The following is a 23355-nucleotide window of genomic DNA, read 5'->3' as shown; positions in this document are numbered from 1 at the left end:
CCTACACTACAAGTTTGCATAATTACACCTATGATGAAAATCCCCCCAACCCCATACAAATTGTTCTATTGCAAGAAACAACACTTGCATCTCTTACTTGGAATGTTTGATTTTTTTAAAAGAACCTTTAGATTATATTAATATGATATAAAAACCCCTTTTCAACTCTTCCCAAAGAATCCTTAACGAGGTATAAATGGTACATATTTATTATTTTTATCATAGTTCTTATTCTCTTTCTGATTGCTTCAAATTCAAATATAATTTGTTGAAGATTGAGATAATAAAACTCTTACTTATATTACACCTTATCTCATTTTTTTTCAATCCCATTATAGTTCCTTTACACTTCATTCTCCTATTACATTGTTCCAGATTATGTGACATTGACAGTCTACTTTGTCAATGGATCTTTGTCATGCCTAGTTGTAGAATTTTGACATAATACTAAGAAGTTTTAGGATTTTCTTATGAGCTATGAGCCTCATTTGGATATCCTTCTTACGATATTACAAAATTTCCTTATGAACAATGTGATTATTTTGGTAATCCTTATTCAAAAGTTTTAAGATGAGTTGACTAGAATAACATAACTAACTAGACTATTTGATTCTGCTTGCACACTTTTTAACAAATTTTGTTGAAGACTATGACTTTTTCAGTTATACTTGGCATTGATTTTTAGAATGGATTGACTAGAATAACATAACTTGCTAGGATATTTGACTTTTCTTGGTACCATATTTTTGCATATTTTCTTGCAAATAATACTTTGCTTGGTTATCCTCTCCAACAATTTTTTTAGGATGAGTTTACTAACCTAACTTGTTAGAGTATTTGGATCTCCTTGTAGTGTACCATCAAGATGATTGAACTAGCATAGCTCAATTTGTTGTAAACTATTTTGACTCTTCCTCCTCTTTTCAAATGGATCACACAACATAGCACTACTTTTTGTCCTGTAGAATCTATGCTCTTTCTTGGATGAATCACATAGCCAGTGAGATCTATGTTTCCTTTGTCTCTACCCATGAGTCATTAGTGCAACACAACTTGCTATTTAGTTAAACTATTGTATCTTATCTCATCCTTTGATGTATGCTTTTTCTCTTTGTATGTGACCACTTGTACTTTTGCAATAACATCTAATCAATGTTTAATTGAAATATTTTAAAATACAAAACAGGATCACATAATCAACTAACAACAACAATCTTATTGAAATTTGAATGACCTTTAAATACTAAATACATATACTTTTTCCTCACTTACATGAAGAGCTAATAATATTTTTTCTAATACTAGAAATCAAGGAAATGTCAAGAAACTAGTAGTCAAGTTTAAATATTTATAAGAAAATTTCAACCATAAAGTTAATGTCTTGCACAACAAAAAAAAATGCACCAATTTTCAACAGCTAAGATCTAATGATATATTTAGATATATTTTCCCTACTTTTCTTGCTGCACTTTCTTATACTTTTAGTAAAAAATAATTTTTTAAATTAAAAGCTATATTAAAAAGAGAGTGGTTGTTACTATTACATAAATTTAGTAAAAAAAGTTGGAAATCCATATCATCGTTCTATGAACAATCAACATGAGAATCCCTTCTACTTCCATTGTCATAAATATGCAAATCTCTTACTCATTAAAACTGTTAAATAGTATTGTAATTAAATTGTAACAGATTTCCACAATCCATGCTATTCTATGTATGCTTTTGGGTGTGATTGTGTGTTATTTTAACATCATCAACATTTCGGATCATACTCAATGATCCATCATCAGGATGAGAGAGCTAAGAGAACATAATGGATCCATTATGTTCTCTTAGCTCTCTCATCCTGATGATGGATCATTGAGTATGATCCGAAACGTTGATGCTGTTAAAATAACACACAATCTGTTAAAATAACACACAATCGCACCCAGAAGCATAAATAGAGTATTGCAATTCTTATCTCTATTTAGTATGATTAGTTCAATTTTCTTTGTAAAAGTTCTTTAATTTTCCATACATTTATAAATAGCTATTTTATTAGCCAAACACTTTTTAATCAGGACAATGAATTATCTAGACACTACAAAACACGAAAATTTGAAGACCGGAGGAAACAACAACACTGAAATTAGGAAAAAAGGCCATAATATCATAATCAACAAGACCACTACAAAAGAAATTCATCCCAGAAAATCAAAACCTGACCTAATAAAGATTAGACTCAACCAAAAAAAAAACAACCGCTATAAAAAAAACATTGATGAACGGTGACCATTCCCAAACTTGTATAGACTAGTACCTATTTTTTAGTGTGATCATACAATACTAATCACATCTAAATTACTGTTAACTAAATGCCTTTCTCATTCAACATACTACAGGATTGATAAAATAAAATCACCCAGAGAAACAATGTAACACAGTCATTCAAAGAAGATAAAGAGATACAGCAATAAGAAAACTGAATTGAGAAATGATGGATTGCAAGACTGAAAGATTCAAGTCAAATCTAGTAAATCACTAATCCTTAAAAAAAATCTCCATTACAGGATTAAACAGCAATATTTGAAGCTTCTTAATTTGTTTTCAAATATAATTGAGAGGATAATGAATAATAAACAAATATAATTGATAGGATAATGAATAATTTTTAAGAAATGAAACTGTATAAATCTCTAACTGATGTTTCAGTTGTAAATATCATATACAAGAATGACCCAGTTCATACACTATATAATAAGTATATATACAGAGAAAAGTAAAGGAGCTACAAAATTTTACTCCAATGACCAACATCAAAAATAAAAACAGAAGATGCCTGAAAAATACAAGTGAATTAGGTTTCATGAATTTGTTATTGTTATTGTTACATGGCAGATAGGAGATATAATAATCCTCTGCTTTGGAAATCCAACTATTCTCAAGAATATAAAGTAGTACTGAAACATTTTTTTCTGGATTGAACTATTAAAAAAAAATCATATTTCAGGTCCAGAAAAAAAAATGTTTCAAAACTATAATGAATTATGAAAACTTTAAATTTGTGTTTTTCCATGGGAAGATGATAAAAGTGTTACCAGACCATACAGTGGTGATTCTCATGATATAGTCAGCACTAAATGCTCTCCCGCTTTTACCTGAAAAATATGAAACACCTCAATTGATCTTGATTTCTGCGTATAAAAGCAGAATGATTTCATAACGCTTTGCTGCTAACACTGATATCGATTGAAATAGAGCAACGAAGCAATAATGAACTGTTCTTGCGTGATCTCTAAAATTGTTCTTTCATGAAGTTGTAAAAATAACATGTTTTTCATGTTTATAATTTTTTTTAAATTATATTATTTATTATTTATTATATATGTAGTTATTATCTATGAATGTAATTTCACTTGATTTCAAAAGCTAAAACATATAACATAAATAACAATAATCTAAAATAATGAAAAGAATAATTTAGTATATTAATTTTTTAGAGTCTTTCTTTACATAGATTAATATAAAATTTAGGAGAAAAATTATCTACAATTTTCAAATTAGAGTTAATATTTTTCAAATTAGAGTTAATATTTTTGGTCAAATAGTAGAAATAAATGTCTATGACAACAATACTTAAAAGCAGTTGATGAATGTTATCTTTACACTAAAGGTATCATATAAAGAAAAGATAAATAATAGTCATATTTTAAAGATATGGTAATAATATCAATTTAATCATAATATCAAAAATTTTCATAAAATAATTTCATATGGATTAAGAAAACAGAATATCAATTTGACGAATTTTGTATGTTAAGAATTGTAATTTTAGATTCATAATATTATGTTTTGATATTGAGGATCATTTCTTTGAATTTCTTTAAAATTTTATTGCAATTTTACTTTATCTTAAAGAAATTTTCTAAAAGGAGATGTTCACGGAGTGATTTGGGATATGGATTTTATTTTCATCACAACATACAAATTACTATTATATAGTAGATTTAGTTATAGTTCTCTCTTTAAAAAATTTATTACAGCTAGCTCAAGATGCTTTCCTCAAATCACACCTAATAAAAAACTTATATTCTAGGAAAAAGAACACATAAAAAGGTATATCATATCTTGAATTAGAAATTTTTCTTTAAATGTTGAGTTCAACTACTATAAGTATTTTTCACCAATTGAAAGAAAGGGTTTCTAATACTAGGTAAAATGGAAATTTTATGAAGGATATTTTATTCTCTTTTATGACATGATGTAAGTCAACAATTGAGAATGTAGTTGATTGTTAACAATGCCTGGTAACAATAATAATTAAAATTTAACATTAAAATGTGAGTACAAAGAATTGAGTAAAAAGCATATGAAAATCAATGATCACGCATGCTATATTTATTTTAATTGATTTTAATGATCTAAAATTAAATAGAACCCACAAGTACAACAAGAAACAAGTGACAGAATTTTCTAATTACAAAAGTGGGTTAGAATAAGATAATTTAAAATGAATACCAAACCTAGTGCCCTAGCTTGGTTGCAACTTTGCATGTGGGGGTTTTGTGGAAGCGTTTTAGCAGTAGTGTAGTTTTTTGTTTATTGCAGTGGGTTTTGTTTTTGTTTGGCCTTTGTTAGGACTTTTTCAGTTTGCTAACAGCTATTTTGGTTTTTGTTTGTTTTCCTGGCTTCCATCTTTGCATGGCAGAGATTTCTATGGCATCAGTTGTGGATCTTTCTCGCATGGACAAGGCTCATAATGGGTCCTCTTCAACCATGCATGCACAACAAGTAGGTACATTTTATACAAGTGCTGGCTCTAATATGGATAAGGTTAATGGGTGTCTTCCTAGAACCCAAGATCACCCAATTTTGGTTATTTCTCCTGATTCGGTAGAAGATGTCTCATATTGGAGTAGAAATGCTCTAAGCTATAAGTTTCTTGGTATTCACATTCCTTTGTCCACTCTTGAGGCTTGGACCTAGCGTTCTTAGCAGATTGAAGGAGATTTAGACATTATGCTTGCATCAAATAGCTATTTTATGGTTATTTTCTCGAATATGGCAGATCACAATAGAGTTTTTGAAGGTGGCCCATATTTTTATAATCAGGTTGGATTATTTATTAAACCATGACATGCAAGTTTTAATTCAATTGAAGAGATGTCTTCTCGAGTTCTTGTTTGGGTTCGTCTAGCTCACGTCCCCCTAGAGTTTTGGCGAGAATACATTTTACATAAAATTGCTAGTCTCTTAGGAAAGCCTATGGTAGTTGCTACACAAATCCTTGATTAAAAGATGATTTCTTTTGCCCAAATTTGTGTTGAGATAGATCTAAATAATCCCTTGCCAAATTCGATGAAAATTTCTTTGGGATCTTCATCATGGATTTAGCAGTTAGATTATGAATCTCTACCTTTTTTATGTTAGTTTTATCATGAGTATGGCCATCTCCTACAACATTTCCCTAAAGTTCGTAAGGAAGCTCATTCTCCCTCTTTAGCACCCCCTTCTCTAGGTAAAGAGGACAAAGGGAAAGCTCCCATGATGGTTGAACCTTAGGGAAAGGATAAGGAAGGATTCGTACCTATTAAAACTAAGGCTAAAGGACAAGATTAGAAGAGGCCATTCAAGGATAGACACAGATGGAGGCTTTAACAGGTTTGAGGTGCTGGAGACTTTAGCTTTGGAAGAAGGTGTCCTACATGTGGCCACTTCTAATAGTGTTGGGGTCAGTATGGAGGTTGTACCATGTCTTGAACTAGAACCAACTCAAGCTATTCAGGGACAACAAGTGGCTCAGGTGACTTTAAATAATTCCATAGAAGATGACATTGTTTTGGCAGATTTAGCTAGAGAAGTTCTAGTTTCATATGAAAATAAGGGTTCATCTCATAGATTGGGAGTGTAACAACGACCCCTTAAGAAAGGTCCTGCTGATAGCTCCTCAAAATGACAAAAGTTGGACCTTGAAAAGATAAAAATGACTGGAGATCTATTGATGAAATGTGGGTTTGTTAAACCTATTGATGCTCACATTTCTCAAACCCTCAATGATTATTCTCTCTTGGAATGTGAGGGGTTCAAATAGCACCTATCGTCAAAAATCTATTCATGATTTGATTGCAATTCATTCTCAGAATGTCTTTTGTGTTCAAGAGACCAAGGTTTCTGATGAGGTTATGCATTAGCATGCTCCACACATTTGGTATGTTGGTCACTGTCAAAGTATTCATTCACAAGGGAATTATGTAGGTTTGGCTTTGTTTTGGGACCCTCAAAATATTTCTCCCCTTTGGTGGATTTCTAGTCATTACTCAATCTCTATGGTGGCTATTGCCTTGGACTTTGTTCTTGTAACAAATATTTATGCCACTATTAACATTCATGGGAAGATTCATCTCTAGGATCACATTAGGTATGTGTGTTCTTGTGCTCCTTATTTTCCTTGGATTTTAGTAGGTGATTTTAATTCTATTTTAAGTCTTGAGGAGAAAAAAGGAGGTTGGCCTAGGCTTGGCTCTGCTTCTGATATTTTTCAAGCCTAGGTGGATGTTCTTTTTATTATTGATGTAAAGCCTTCAAATGGGGTTTTCACTTGGAACAATAGATGGAGTGGTCGGGAAGCTATCTCAAAATGTTTGGATAGGTTTCTTGTCTCATGTTATTGGGTTGGCAGTGGCCTAATTACAAGTTCTAAAATTCTTGATTGGAGAGGTTTTGATCATTGGCTAATTAAGTTCTCTTCTTCTCCTGTTGCACTCCCTAAGAACCCTTCTTTTATATTCCAACTTATGTGGCTCCAAGATTTGTCCCTTTATGATTTGGTGGCTAAGTGGTAGAGAGAGGGTGGCCCAACTTATGGCATGACTATGTTTTTCTTTGAGAAGAAACTTAAATATGTTAAATATCATCTTAAGAGATGAAATACTTCTTGCTTTGGGAAAATTTAGTCTAGAAAGACAAATTTTCTAGATCATCTTGCAGTGATTACTCACCAAATCAGGGACTTTGGGCTTATAGAGGCTCTTGGTGGGGCAAAATCCTAGGCTATGCAGGATGTGGAAGAATGGGAACTTTGGGAAGAGATTTACTAGAAACAAAAGACTCACATTGATTGGCTCTAGGAAGGGGATATAAATATTGGTTTTTTTCATCATTCTATTCAGGCTTGTCATAATCAAGGGTAGATTTCTTCTCTTGTTACTACTGAAGGACTTCAAATTTCTTCTTATTTTTCTATCACCAAGGAATCCCTTCAATTTTATTCTAACCTTTTTATTCAGGATTCTCAGCCTATAGTTGAGGAGGAGAACTTAATTCTTTTATGCATTCTATCTCTTATCACCAATCCTATGAATGATTCTCTTCTTCGTCCAATTTTGATATCTAAACTTGAAGAGGTTGTGTTTGTGATGAATAAAGGTAAAGCTCTAGGCCTAGATGGCTTCCCTGTGGAATTATTTCAGGAAATTTGGAAAATTATTAATATGGATCTATTGGAGGTGGTTAAAGAACCCTTTCAAAACAAGAAAATGCTTCGTGCATTGAATTGTATTTTACTGACTCTTTTCCCTAAGAAAGGTGCTAACAATATTGACTCCTTTCATCCCATTTCTCTTTGTAATGTTGTGTACAAAATTATCACCAAATTGATTGTTGACAAACTCAAGATATGCCTTCTAGTTGTGATTTCAAAGGAACAAGGTAGTTTTGTGGTTGGTAAGCAAATTCTTGATGGAATTGTTATTGCTTCTGAAGTTATTCATTATATGCATACATCAAAAGAGAGAGCTATGCTCATTAAGTTGGATATGGCTAAAGCTTATGACAAAGTCAAATGGAGTTTTTTCCAAAAGATCCTATTGGCCTTTGGTTTCTGCCAATAGTGGATGAACTGGATTATGAGTTGTGTTACTTCAACTTCTTTTTCTATTTTGGTGAATCGTGTTCCTTTAGAGCCCTTTCATTCCTCTAAAGGACTTCACCAAGGGGATCCTATTTCACCTTATCTCTTTATCAGAGGGCTTGGGCCACTTTCTTAAGCTTCGTGCTCACCAGGGTCTGATTCATGGGTGGAAATGGGGTACTGGCTTGCCTCCTATTTCACAACTTTAGTTTGTGGATGATACTTCATTTATGGGACAGACTCGTCTTCAGGAAGCTACTTCTTTTAGGCATGTTTTGGATGTGTATCTTGCAACTTTGGGATATAATGTTAATGAGAAAAAATCTTCTTATTTTTTCTTCAATACTCCCCAGGCTATTCAGAGGCATATTGTTGCTATTTTGAGGTTTCAGATTGGGTCTCTTCCTTTTGTTTATTTGGGTATTCCACTTATTATTGGTAGACATCCTAGATCTTCTTGGCAAGTTTTTCTCGATAAACTATGACAAAAGGTTAATCATTGGACTCATTGATGGCTATCAACTGCTACTTGCTTAATTCTATTAAAATTGGTTATTCAAGCCCTTCCTATTTATAGGTGTTTTGTTCAGGCTACTCCTATGTATTTTCTTCAGGAAGTTAATGCTTTGTCCTGTCAATTCCTTTGGAGTGGGAACCTTTCAACTTCTAAATGGAGTCTGGTTAAATGGGAAACAATGTGTAGACCTTAGAAGGAGGGTGGCCGTGGTTTGCAGTCAGCTATTTTAAATGGACAGGTTCTTGCTACAAAACTTTATTGGCATTGGTGTACTAATCAACATCAACTTTGAGCTCGTATTCTCACACATAAGTACTTTCCAAATATTGATGTGGTTGAAGTTCACCACTTTCCTCTGGAAGGGAGAGGATCCCTGATTTAGAATATGCTAAAGTTTGGAGCTCAGTTGGTTAAAGATGGTCTCTTTTGGATATTTCATTCAGGATCCCAAGCTTTATTTTGGCTTGACTCTTGGTATGGGCACCCTCCTATTCTTACCACTCATCCTCAGTTACATGCCCTCTATCAAACTTTTAGTGCTTTTGGTTGGGACATAGTTGATTGTTATAAGATAGGGTGTGTTACAGGTTTGGTTCCTTCCTTTCATTAGAAACACCCCTCTGAATGACCTCCAGGAGGATCTGAGGAGGATATGAAGGAGTTTTTTAGACTTTGTAGTCTCGTGAGTGTACCACTTTGGTTGGTAATGATGTTCTTGCTTGGTCCAGTGAAGATTTGTTTGGAAAATTTTTAGTGTCTACAGGATATGTTGAGCTTCTTAGGCAGACATTGGGGGACATTCAAATGCCTTGGTGGAAGCAAGTCTAGTACAAGTTTTCTTGGCCCAAATGTAATTTTTTTATGTGGTTGGTGGTCCATAGCCAATGTCTTATGTGGGATAACTTATGCAAGCATGGCTTCGAAGGACCCTCAATGTGTGTTCTATGTCAGACTAGTGAAGAAAATATCTCTCATCTCTTTTTCCAATGCTCTTTCACTAGACATATTTGGCACTCTTGGTGGAATGTGTGGAACCAATCATGTTGGCATGTTTCCTCACTGGTAGATTTCTTTGCTCGTTGGGGTAAGGCTCTTGTCAAGACTTCATTTCTTCAAGTTTCCTAGACTCTTGTACCCTCCTTTATTATTTGGCATATTTGGTTGGAAAGGAACCGTCGTATATTTAAGGATAAGTTTTTAGAGGTTCCTCACTTATGGTAGAAAATTTCCCATTCTTTGGGGGAAATTGTTTCTGCAAAATGTGACACTTCTGAGGCCATGGAACCAAGGGAGGATATTTTCAATAATCATTTTAATATTCCCCCCTCACATGGAAAACTGCTAAGAAAGATGTGTGGACATCCCCTACGAAAGATAAATAGGGTGGAGAAGTGGAGTGCCCCTCCACAAGGTATTCTTAAAATCAACACGGATGGGTTTTCCAAGGAAATCCAAGCCCTGCTGGCATTGGTGGTGTTGGTAGAGATAGTAAGGGGGATGTCCAATTTGTGTTTCTATTTATAAGGGTCATCACACTAACAACCTGATGGAGGCCATAGCTATTTTGTATGCTATGAAGAATGCTTGTGACCTTGGTTGGAGAAAGCTTATCTATAAATTTGACTCACAAGTGATGATACATCTATTGAATCAACAAAATTCTGAAGTTGTTAGTTGGAGGTTAGCTTTGATTGCGGACCATATTCAAAACTTGTGTACTTATTTGGAGTTTATTACTTTCACTCATATTCCCAGGGAATGGAATAGTGTTGCTAATTGTTTGTGAAGTGGGCTTCTAACCATATGTGTAATTGGAACATTGTTGATAAGACTCGACTTCCAATGGGCTTGTCCCATCAACTCGATCACTTGGTTGATCTTGACAGGGCTATCTGATGCCCTTTCTCTATTTTTTCTTGTTTCTCTTTCAGCTTGAATAAATTTTCACCCCTCCTTTATTTCAAGAAACAAGTGACAACACTAAAAACTACAGCTATGCACTCTTTTTCAACACTAAAATTCTCTATAAATATGGCCAAATCACATCAAAGACACACAATTTCATCACTTAATCTTTAAATATGTTCCTCCTTGTAACCACATTCCTTCTTCTATCTTACAGTCATTTTCTTATATTTTTAGTCTTTAAAATTAGAATCCTCTCTCCAAACTCTTGTGCTCAACTCTTTGAATGAGACCACCTTTTTATATATTTTCATTGTATCTAATCATGAGAATATTTCTAATTAAGCCTCCACACCAATTCCACATTCCAATCCCCCTCATATACACTTCACTTTCTCATTCAAAAATAACATTTGAGGGTGTCCATTCTTAAATTACATGAAGAAATAAAAAATTTCAAGGCTTCAAAATGCACAATCAATCATCCAACATTGCCTAGGTACCGGATTTTATTTCCTCTAAACTTGGGTAGATATTAATTTCATATGTAAGATTAAAACTTGCTAAAATTTTGCAACCAATCTCCTACTTTTGAGATAACTTTGAGAAAGATAGAGGAGAAATTCAGGAATGAAAATTCTTCAAGAAAAAAAACAAAAAAATAGAAACTAACATAAAAAGTAAAGATCATTTTTCTTAGTGTGCATGCTTGTTCATGCACTTGAATTTTGTTTCATTTTACAACCAACTAACTCACTATGGCTTTGGATAGCTTGATTTTTTCATCCTTAAGTTCTATACTATTTGTTGAAAGACCAAATTATTTGTACTATTTCTATCCACAATTATGGTGCAACATTTTCCTTTTGATTTGGAAATATTCTTGAACAAAATTGTCCTTTTTTCCAAGTTCTCATTGTTATTATTTTTAGGTCACAAGTAATCTTATTAAACATGATATTTTAGATCCAGATTTTGAGTTTGTTGGTTCTATTTTAACCTATCAACTTTCCCAACATATTTTTGTTCTTGAGAAACACTCAAATGCCATGTGGCCTAGCCTTTTATAATTAATAACATATTGAAACACACTTTATCTTCCATTTTCTCAACTTCTCTTTAATTTTTGCCTATTCCCATGATATTTGATCCATAATTAGTTTGAGAACGAATTTATTCTTCTTATTTTGTTTTTTTTCCTCTCCAACTATATAGTCATCCTTTGTTTTCTTCTTTACAATTTTTCTTATTCTTTGAAAGCATATTAGTAAGATTTAATCAACATAACTAAGATAAATCTATATTGAATTGAATACCTTAAAACATTTACATACATAGTCAACTTCTCCTCATTACTTACATGTCCAACATGTTACAAGCTCTTTAGTGTACTACACTAATTTTATTTAATTTCTTAATTAAATTTATAGGATAATAAACTAGAGAAATTTGGCTTTCAATTTAATTATCATTTTATCTCCATTCCTTTTTCTTGCTAATTTTTAATTGATCACACCATAGAGATGCATGCCCTTTAAATAATATGCAATAATATTTTGCCTTCTTTTTGTATGCAGCGAGTTCCAAGTCAAAATATTCACCCATTTCTATAACCCAATAAATGGTATCAAGTTCAAATTCATACCATCACTCTAATTTGGTGGATCCATCCTTGGCCTAAAACCCAACCTTGTAGAGCTTATCATATATATCTCATTATCCAACTAATTATTCTACTTTTTAAATCTCTAGAACCTCTTTTTCCCATCAATAACATCTTCAACATAAAATTTTCTCTCTATTATGTTGTCTATACGGATTCAAGCCTTTTTATTATTCCTCTCAAAATCTTGAAAACTATTGGCTTATCTTATCTCTATGGGGATCTTTCTATACCACCTCTTATATGTTCCATATCCTCTTCAAAGCCTCTAACAAGTATGCTCTAATGCTAATTAATGCAGTTCATAAATTTATAATATAAAGAGAGCTTTATTAGTTGATGTTGTAGTGATAAAAGAAGAATCTCAAGTTTAAAATACAAGTATGTGAAATTGAGACAAAAATAAATTAATCATGAAAAAAGTATTTAGAAATTAATGAGCATTCATACTAGATATATTTGAATTGATAAATGCTTAAAATTGGACACAACGTCCTCACTATAGAAAAAAGTTCAAATTTATGTATTCTACTTTAACACAAATGCCTCTACAAATTTGATCAAAACATATCAAAATATTCATTAAGAAAAATAAGCTCATTCCTTTATCATCAAATATAATCTTTTTTAACACCTGTGATCTTACTCCTATCTTTTGTACACTTTATTTTCCCCTTTTATTAAACCTTCAACATTGAATTACCATCTCTAAACCTAGATGTTCAATTCCTTGATTGCAACCACACAATCTATCTCTATTTTTCCTCCACCCAATTTGATAATATTTGTTATTAATCATTCATACCAATCCCAAATAAGAAGTGAGAATTGTAGGGCATTTAGGATTAGCTCCCTATGAAACTATCAACCATTCTCTTAATCTTGTTGTACTCTTCTCTCTCCTTTACTAGGCACCTCATTCTATCCATTATTCAATTTGAAGAATAAATCCAAGCTTTAAAGGATCCTAAGGGTGTAATAAATAATCCAAGATTGGTGAGAAATATGGAATTAAAAACTTCTTCAACTTAAAAAAAAATCTCCCAATTTTTTAATTACTTTGAAAATAGTTAGAGAAGGGAAAATCAAGAATGAAACTCTACTTGCAAGACCAAAACAAAGAACAATTTAAAATATAATCAGAGAGAAAAGATATATATTTTATGTGTAAAATTTTTCTCATACACACAAATGCTCCTAAACCAAATGCCTTCAAATGGGAGTTCAAGTATATATAAACACTAACTACTATTTAAGTTGAATTACTAGATAGATCGTATAGCTACCTCTAACACAAGAAAAATCAAGGTGGCCATTTCATGATCCAAAATTTAGCTATCCATTATAGATATGCATAAGTTTGATTCTATATTGATATTGGATGTCCCTTAATGGAAAAGTATCAAGACAATATTCAAAGGTTAATAAGATTCTAATTTATATAATGACTGACAAGGCCCATTAAGTTTAGAATCAAGACCTTAAAGTAATGATACAATTAGATGATGAAAAATAGAAAAGGGTGGTGATTTAGGTAAAATAAATTGTATTCATTTAACCTAATTGAGAAATATGAAATAAAGAAGATTTTCAGTCAAAGATAATACAAATTGGTTATTTAGATTGAAGATGCAATACCTTCTTAGAAGATACAATTTTACTTTAATAAGATTAATGATTGAAACAAGTGCTATGTTTGTTTCTTGGAACCTTGTTTAGTTAGGAAAACTCTTTAAAGAACACGAAATGTTGAGCAAATAAAACTATGCCTCTAGAACATCCAGGCAAGGTTAAATACATAATGGGGAGATAGAAAGGTGAGTAATAATATAGAGATAAATATTTAAAAAAAATATTTCAACCAAGATAAGGTAGTCAAATATCCCCTTGAAAAATGTTGGAACTATAATAGAATATGGTCTATAAATATATTTTCAGTGTGGCAATAGTGAGAAAAATTCTAGGTAAAATATTAAGAATTCAAACTTGACCATTTCAATTTTATGAAGAAGTGTTTGATATCTATCCACATGAGTTGGATGAGATAAGAACACTATAAAGAGTAAAAGTAGTTTCTTACCTAAACATTCAAACAACTAAACTTGAATCTCTTACTTACATTGTTGTGATAGCTACTTTAGAATTCTATATGATATTTTCATGGTAGAATATGATGCTTCTACATGCAATTCATGAATTAGTACTTCAATAAAATAAGGGCACACCATTCCATTTGATAGTAAAAAACAATCAAAGGAAAGAGCATGGTAAGGTCCACACATGAGAGAAATGTTGTCTATTTTTCATTCAGTGAAAAAATGACATCAATATTTGTTTGGAAGGGATTTTATATTTAATCCAAATCATCAGAATTGGAAGATTTTTGGGAGAAATGATTGGTTTAAATGAATAACAAAAAGGTGTCACAAAGGCGATAGGTTGTGAATTCAAAATTATTAATAAAAAGTAAAGGAAGATACTGTAATTGATGAATTTTTTCTTATATGAAGTAGAGGAAGAATAAACAAACTCTATTTATTATACATAGAGAAAACAATAAATTCAATTGAGAAGATACAATTGTACCTAAAAAGAATAGGTAGTAACCACTATGAGTACTTTTTAGTTTCTCTAAGACCTTTCAAAGTATAGTTTAGTATTTAGTCTAAGAGTGTGTTATGGGGGATATAAAGAAACACAAGCCTATTTTTTTATGTATACCAAAAGATAGAAGTGAAGTTGTAAAGACACTAAGCTCACACAACTATTAGGTGTTCCAACATAATGTTGGGAGGAAATATTGATAGATGTCATTACCAAGAGCTAAATAATTTAGATAGTATTGAAGTAGTGTAGATAATCTAAATGAATTCATTGACATTTTGGTTTTACAAAACATCATTCCATACATAAATAAAGATGACTCCATTTGAGACTTCTTATGTCTATGGCAACCAAGTATTACTTGTTTATAGAATTATCCTAAAGCTCATGTAGTAAAAAACCCTATTGAATATTTAAAATGAATAATTCACATCTTGGAAAAAGAATGAGTTTGGATCAAATTATGATGTAAGAATAATTAGATCAACATCATATATAAAGAAATTTTATGGATGGAAAATGGACACCCTTTTAAATTTACACGAGAATAGGTTGTGGAGGAACCAACTTGTCTTGTGGCCCTTATATAGCCACAATTGAGGATGACTTGTGACTATAAGGTTGATATATAATAATATTCGATTATAAAAACTATAATTTTGGGTTTGGAAACTATAAAGCCACCCAATTATAATTCCTCTAACCCACTAGAGTGCTTAAGTCCCCACCAATCCCCACACATGTCCATTTTGAGGATGATGACTTGCAACTTTAAAATAGCTAAAATACTAATTCTTTCACTATAGCCTTATAAAAAATGTTCTTTCAAGATATGTTAGATATCAAGCTTGGACCTAATACTACTAAATTATTAATGTATCTCATAACATGAAAAAACCACTTAGTTCTCAAACTTATCCTATATTTCATGCTACATCCCTAATGAGAGAAACATAGAACAAGTTTTAACTTAGTTATAATTGTTTGAGTTAGATGAGGGAAAACTAATATCTTAGTTTGAAATATAAGATATTGAGTGACAAATGATCTTTTTCAACTTACTTAAATATCCCTTAATTTTGGTGTAATCCTACCACCTTATTTGTCACCTAAATATCATTATTTAGGTGATAAATATGCATATTATACAACATCCTTAATCATCTTTATCACCAACCCTTCAATCTTGACATTTAATATCAATTCTTTCCTCTTTAATGACTACTTTTTTTCACCACAATTTTTTTCCATTAACATATCTTCCTTTTGTCACAAAACTAACCTTGTATCCAAATTTATATTGAGCATATCTCAACTCCTTCATTATCATGAGTAGTCCATGCAACCAATATACTTTTGTAGTACACTTGGGCTTCATTCATGTCAACAACCAACACTTTTACCATTGTCTCTTTTGACTTCATATATCTCTTCATTCATCAATACTAACTACCCTATACTCTTCACCATATGGAATTGACCTTCTCAGCATGGGCATACCAACATCCCATTTGATACATGAGAGTTCATATCATGCTTCAAATTTGTTGTATGTGTAAGTATAGAATTATCACTCCTTTGACCTCCTAATCATTGGCCTTCTGATATCTCACTCTATACATGAAAACTCTCATCATATTTCTTTGTTGCACATGAAACTATAGAATTGTCACTTCATTCATCTCCTAATCACTAACCTTGGAACATCCCACTTCTTACATATGAATTCTTATTGTATTCCTTTGTTGCACAGGCAACTATAGAATCTCAGTCTCTTTATCTCCTAATTGTGAAACTCAAAACATCCCACTTAGTACATAAGAACTTCCATTGTACTCATTTGATCTGAGTGTAACTATAGAATTATCACTTCCTTAACCTCTTAACAACGTCCAATTGATCTACTTGCAAACTTTTATTGTACTCTTTTTTTTAAATATATAGAATGACCACTCTCTTCTTGTGAGAGGCATGACATTTGCACCATAGTCTCTCATGTGGCTTTCTATTCTTTACAGAATCCCTATTGCTGAAGTGTGTTTGTACAAAAGAAATGGATTTCCTTTTTCTATGGTTGCCCATCACTCCTTTGACAATTCTCTAAGTGGTACAAGTAACTCTCCTTCACAATGTTTCCTCTTAACTAGAAGTAAACACCTTTGTAGTAAGTAACTAATATGCCGATTCCTTTATGAGCTGACACAACATCACACACTAAGGCATGATTCCTAGAATAAAAGTGTTAAATAGTCAAAATTGACTTATTTTTCTAAACTTAATTGCATCCTTAGCGTGTGATGTTTAAGAATAGCTCTTTACAAATGCCTAACATCCTTTTCTAAAATACCTAGGATACTAGTGATCATTAGAACATTTTATTACCTTCCACAAATCATGTGTACTTATTGCCTCCTCATATAATCAATGTCTGGTAGTTAGTTGCTGCACACGTCGACACATCTCACCAATTTAGATTTGTAGACTAGCCATAGCAAGTACATGCAAATTATATATCATATTCGTCTTTTATAACTATTGGACATCATTATTCATTTTCCATCGTTTTGTAGGGAGAATTTATGTGAACGGGTAAGTAGAATGGTACGAAAATTAGAAGGAAGAGCCTGTGTTTATATATCGGGTAGCTTATTAATGATATTAATTGATGTTATAAATCTATAATTATGTTTTATTATTGAGATAGTGAATTTTTATTATTTTGACGATGAGTTATAGAATATAATTCTAAATATTGAAGCTAAGAAGATACTGACAGTCATATTTAGAAATTTAAATTATATTAATTATATTATTGTTCAACATATTCTTTAGAGTTGCTCTTTTATAAACATGAAATATAAGTAATTGTAAAAAGATTTTCACAATTTATCAAAGTTTACAGCTATACAGCTTTTTAGATTTGATTGTGTAAATTTTTTACATCCAATCACACTCAGTGGTCCATCATCAAGATGAGAAGAGCTAGAAGAAACAGAAATGAATCCTCCAACTCTTTTCACGTTAATAATGGATTATCCAAAGTAATTTAAAAAATCGTACAAAAATTACTTACTCAATCAAATCCAAAAAACTATATAACTCTGAACAATAAAATTTATGTTTCAAATCCTACTAACAGAAATTCTCCTCTAAAGTAAAAGTTAGTAAGACAAACACCAGAAAAAGATATAAAGAAACAAATAATACGAGGACAGCCTACATCACTGATAGGAACTAAGTTTTTGTACATAGATGAATGAATAATATGTATACATAAAAGTCTACTCTAAATAAGAAGTATTAAAACAGACATTAAAAGAAAATATAATTAAATAATGTTAGAGCAACTTACATAGCTGACTGGAACACAGTCTTTTGATCAGATTAGCAGAGAAAAGAACATGACCCTTTACAATAGACGAAACAACATTGACAGCACAACAATCATAAACAGAAAAAACAGTGACTGGAACAAAAAAATTCCATAAGACTCACACACTTGAATATATACAGATGAGATTGTTAAACAGACATTGGAAGAAGATATAGATTAATAAAATTAAAACAATTAGAACATAGTTTAAGATTCATATAGATATATACATATATATAAAAGTCTATTCTGAAGTAAGTAGATGTGAATAAATAAATAATGTGAAGGCAGCTAATACAGCTGACTTGAATAAAGATTTTTTCGTAAGACTTACATAGTTATAAAATGTTAGGACACTGGAACAAAGTTTTTATTATAAGACTTACACAGTTGATATCTAATATATAAGGAGAGTACTCAGTATAAAAAGAATCTTAAGATATACATAAAAAGAAAATATAAAGAAAGTAAAAACAGTAGACTGAAACAAGATTTATATAGTTGAATGAAAAAAATTTAATATTACATTTATACTGTTGAATGAACCAAACTTTTATATTAGATTTTTTTTTTATGGTTGATAAGTGCTATTTCAACTGTTCTCTTGGACTTAAAAGGTAGAGAACTCATTTCCAAAACCCATTCAACTTCAATTCAAGTAGGAAGTTCAATTTTTGTGGTTAGTTTTAGATACTGTTTATTATATTGGACGGTTTTTGGCTACCCTTAACTGATATAAAATGTGTTAAAATAAAATATGCTGAAGGTGTGATTTACTTGACTATGTAGAGAGATTTATTTCATATATAACTCTGCTAATAAACAAGGTATCAAGTTAATTCTTTAAAAGTAAAGTGCATTTCAAAACACGGAGAATAGCAAGTAACTCACAAGGGGTGTGTGCATAGAATACAAGCTAATAGAAGGAAAATAGAATGGAATAAATAAATAGCAAGTACAAGAGAGGAATCTACAATAGAACATTATCAATCCAACCTGGTGATGACATTGCTCCTTATAATTCCCAAAGTTGATTTAGCTCCAAAGTTTCTCAAAGAAAGCAGCATCCATAGCAGACATAGACATGGTGTGTTCTTCAGGGATATCATGATTAGGTGGATCAGGAGTGAACATATTGGGTGAGAGAAGTGGAGAGGAAATGTCATGGATAGATTGGCTAGAAAAAGATGAAGGCAAAGACAAAGAGTGTTGTTGTTCTCCATCATTTGAAGCATTAGTAGTGTTTGAGGGTTTGTTATGAGTGGAATTAGGTGGAATCTTGCAGACAGCAGGGTGAGGGAGGGGTTTAGTAAAAGGAGGTTGTGAAGAGGTAGGGTTAGGGTTAGTAGTAGGAGTAGAAGAGGTGGTGGTAGTAGGGGAAGAGGAGGATGAGGATGTGTCTACATGAGGTACTCCAGTGAAGTGTTGGACCATGGCCTTAAAGTTGGAGGTGTCTGTTCTTAGTACTGTTGTAGGAACTCTCCTTGATGCCCTCACCCTCTTCTTCTTCACTTTCACTGCACCATTTCCTGTTAAACCAGTTGATGCTGTTGCTGTACCACTTGTAATGTTACTGGATATGGTTGAGGAAGAATTCTGCAAGAGAAAAAAGATTATTACAAGGTGTCTCAGAAAATTCAGAATTTAATACATGTGCTTGGCATCTTGATTCTGTCATCCAATGTTTTAAATCACACTCTATGACCCATCATTAGGGCAAGAACTGTTATAGAAAGAAAATAGATCATAGAATATGTTCTAAAATGTTAATAAAAATGAATCCTACAGAAAAATATCTAGAAGTCAAACAAAGCACAGCACATCTATTCATTATGTCTCTCATGAATATGTATACATTCAGAAAAACAATGTCTGGGATTGTCCATTCATCTTAGTGATTGGATTATGGAGAACCCACATATTGATTGAAAAGTTGAATCCATTACCAAGATTCAAAACCTTGATGTAAGAATTGAAGGCAGTGTTTTCTAGAAACATTTCAATTGAAACTTAGAAAGACACAGTCTAATATATATTTCTTCAAAGAGATCATGTAAATGAATGCCTAGTTGATGTAATGGGGAGTTACTCATATGAAAAAACTTAGGAAAGAAGAAAAGGGAAGGATATATACAGTGGGTATATTGATGAAATTCCGGGGCAGTGCCATGGTAGTGACTGAGGTTGCATCTGCACTGTTCAAAAGGGAGGTGAGATCATAAGAAGTGTGGTGCTGATTCATATTCATAGTCATAGCCATGGATGAGCCTGGCCTAGAGGGGCTCATTTCACCACGGTGGTAGTTGTTGTTGATTATATTCATCAACTCTGTATCCAGATGATCTTCCATTAATCCTCCTCCTTTGGTTTGACAGAAGTCAAGCCAGCAGTCTATGTCCAGAAGAGGATTGATAGACTCACTACACTCAGGATTCATGGCTTCTTTATTCTTCTTCAGTATTCTTCTTCTTCAGTATTCAGAATTCTGTATTACTTGTTTGTGAAAGACTTTGATGAAATTATGAGTCTGACTTGTGCAAGAGATAGATAGATATGAGTTGATATCTATCACAAACAAGAAAGAGGGCTGACGTCACAATGTACCGAAAGGGCCCTAATCATGGGGTCAAATCTGACCAATCACTGAACACTTCAACGTTTGCTGGATTGATTCTTCCCGTACTGACAGCTGCCATCTGGAAGTGAAGACAGTTTAGTCAAAACCACATGATTAGGTGCTAAGACCCTAAATAATTCAATGGCCATGTCATACAAATCTGAATGTTTAGAAGCTTCTAAAACGATGCATAGTTTAGTAATACTCATTAATGTTTAACAAAAGTCATACTACTCAATCAGAAAGGTTTCCTGTTTTTTTTAATCAAGATGATGTTATCTTTTCCTACTTAGAAAGGGCTGCTTTATTTTCAATCAGGCTGATGTTATGTTTTTCCATTTACTATAGGATTCAAGCAGAAGTCATATTCTTCAATCAAAAATGCTGATTTTTTTATTCGGGATGATGTTATCTTTTCCCATTTGAGTTTGAATTTTGCAGATAAAGCTGTATTAATGCCATTAATTAAAGATTTGCGTTTGAATTTTGTTTATAAATTGATTGACTTCATTTGTGTAGTCAATTCTAAGAAAGTTACAGCCAAACTCAACTGTAGAAATTAGTCAATCCATGCATTCTTTTTGGTGTTTGAACACAGAAAATGACTAATCAGTCCATTTGACACATGATACAAATTCGTCGTTTCAAAAAGCAGGACCTGTGGACTTTGGGTGGTTCTAGAAGCCATTTGAACAAGTAATAGTGATGTGCTCCTCCACTAATGTACAAATGCTGCTCATGAGTTATACCTTTTGTGAATAACTGCATACCATGTGCTGCTAACCCAGCTTTTACAGTGGTTTCTGCATTCTTGTACAATTGTAAGCACCATGGCTCTGCTAATTGTACTGCCTTGTTTCTTTTGTTTCATCTGTATCTTTATCTACTTTTGGCCATTTTAAAGAATAATTTTGCTAAATTTTTTATATTAAATATTAAAAAAATCAAGCCTGTAAGCAAGGATTTGGAGCGTCATAGTAAAAGTCAATGGATGGATTCTAAGTGGAATTTATACGGTTAATTTGGTGTATATATATTAGTTTTTAAAGAAATGTTTAATTTATTTATGCTTTGCAGCTATTTTAATTTCAATTGTTTGGATTTGACAAATATTATGTTATTATATATAAAAATTCAGTTTTAGTCATAGTCATTTCATAATAGTAAATGTTTTTAAATTTTTTAAATTGGGAAAATAGACGATTAATCTTTATTTTTATGTACAACAAAGTTAACTGTCAACATATTTTATAGTAGTTTTATTTTGACAATTTTATTTAAAATTTATACATTGACTAAAAGCTTGACATTAGTTATATAATGTTGGTCAAATATTATATGTACCTAGAAATTTTTTTATTCAGTATGATATTTGAGTTCTAATATAAAATGTTATTTCTCTTATTATACTTGTTTATATAACTTTTGTTAAATTCTTCAAAATTAATTTCTTTAAGTATATATTGATTAAAGTTGAGGGTCTTTTACTTTTTCCTTCATTTTAAACTCTTGTCATGTTTTTCCTAATACAATGAATATTGTACAAGTAACAATTTATTCATTAATTATTACAAGTCATGGCATATCCATGATGAAGAACCTCATACTATCAAACATCAAACTTAAATTAGGATGCAAGTTGACTCCCTACCTTCAAGTTGTTATTTGCTAGTTTTTTTCTAATACAATGAATATTGTACAAGCAACAATTTATTCATTGATTATTACAAGTCATGGCATATCCATGATGAAGAACCTCATACTATCAAACATCAAACTTAAATTAGGATGCAAGTTGACTTCCTACCTACAAGTTGTTATTTGCAAGTTTGATTATAAAATACATAATTCACAATCCAAGATGTTGTAAATATATAATGTACATGTCAAGTTAACTTCCTCCTTTTCTCTATTTTATATTGATTATTTTCCAAAAACATAGGGTCTATCCTAGAAGGTATGTCACTAAGTGTGCATGTCAGACAACTTCCATATATGTACACATATACATAATATGTAGCTCCTTTCAAGTCTATCAAGAAAACATGCATTATTTTTGCAACTATTTTCAATATGATCAATGCAATGTATATGCTTTTTCCCTCTATTAACAACTTATTATTCTTCCTCACTCCGACAATAAATTGCTCATTTAAACATTAAAGGTTAATAATTAATGGTCAATCTTTTCTTGTATAATTTTTTTGAAATAAAGCCTATGAATATCATTAGTTTGATTGAAACAAAGGTTGAAGGTTTAGATACACATTCACTACTAATAATATATTTTACATATAATTTCTAAGGTTAAGAAACAATATTTGGTATCTCTGCGCATCTTTCTTATACATGTGTTTAAGTATTTTGTGCATATGTAGTTATTTGAATCTCTAGATATAATTATTTTCTATCAAGTCTCGTAGTTAACATGTTGCATGTATAACAAGTGCCACATAGTGGCTTAGTACTTGCCTTTAATAGTATTAGTTTTAATTTTGACATAAATTTAGTTGTAATTTTATTATATATTTATTATATGTATCAAATATATTAAATATGTTAATGTGTACTTTCATAATTTTATATATAATTAATTTTGTATAATCATGTAGTTGTGGAAAATTATTCAAATTAAGAAGCATCAATTTTTGTAACCAACACATTAATTCACATAAGCTTCACACTTCACACATTATAATACATAAGAACTAAGTTGAATACTAATTTTAATACTTTGACAATATATTATTAAATATAATAGTTGAAACAATACTTTTTGTGTACT

At 31.5% G+C, this 23355-nt stretch overlaps 1 protein-coding gene across 1 annotated transcript; it reads right to left on the bottom strand.

Moving 5' to 3' along the window:
• Window positions 1-2818: 2818 nt before the first annotated feature.
• Window positions 2819-20493, bottom strand: LOC149542421 (uncharacterized). Its single transcript, XM_089797359.1, has 3 exons — window positions 20088-20493; window positions 18950-19549; window positions 2819-3140 (listed from the first exon to the last, which is right to left on the bottom strand). Exons 1-2 carry the CDS (start codon window positions 20388-20390, stop codon window positions 18989-18991), a joined length of 864 nt encoding a protein of 287 aa, XP_089653485.1. The 5' UTR covers window positions 20391-20493; the 3' UTR covers window positions 2819-3140; window positions 18950-18988.
• Between the last annotated feature and the right edge of the window lie 2862 nt (window positions 20494-23355).

This window comes from Cupressus sempervirens, chromosome 8 (genome assembly GCF_028749045.1).
Source record: "Cupressus sempervirens isolate cs-2001-9-10 chromosome 8, ASM2874904v1, whole genome shotgun sequence".
NCBI lineage: Eukaryota > Viridiplantae > Streptophyta > Pinopsida > Cupressales > Cupressaceae > Cupressus > Cupressus sempervirens.
This window is presented reverse-complemented; position numbering and strand designations above follow the sequence as displayed.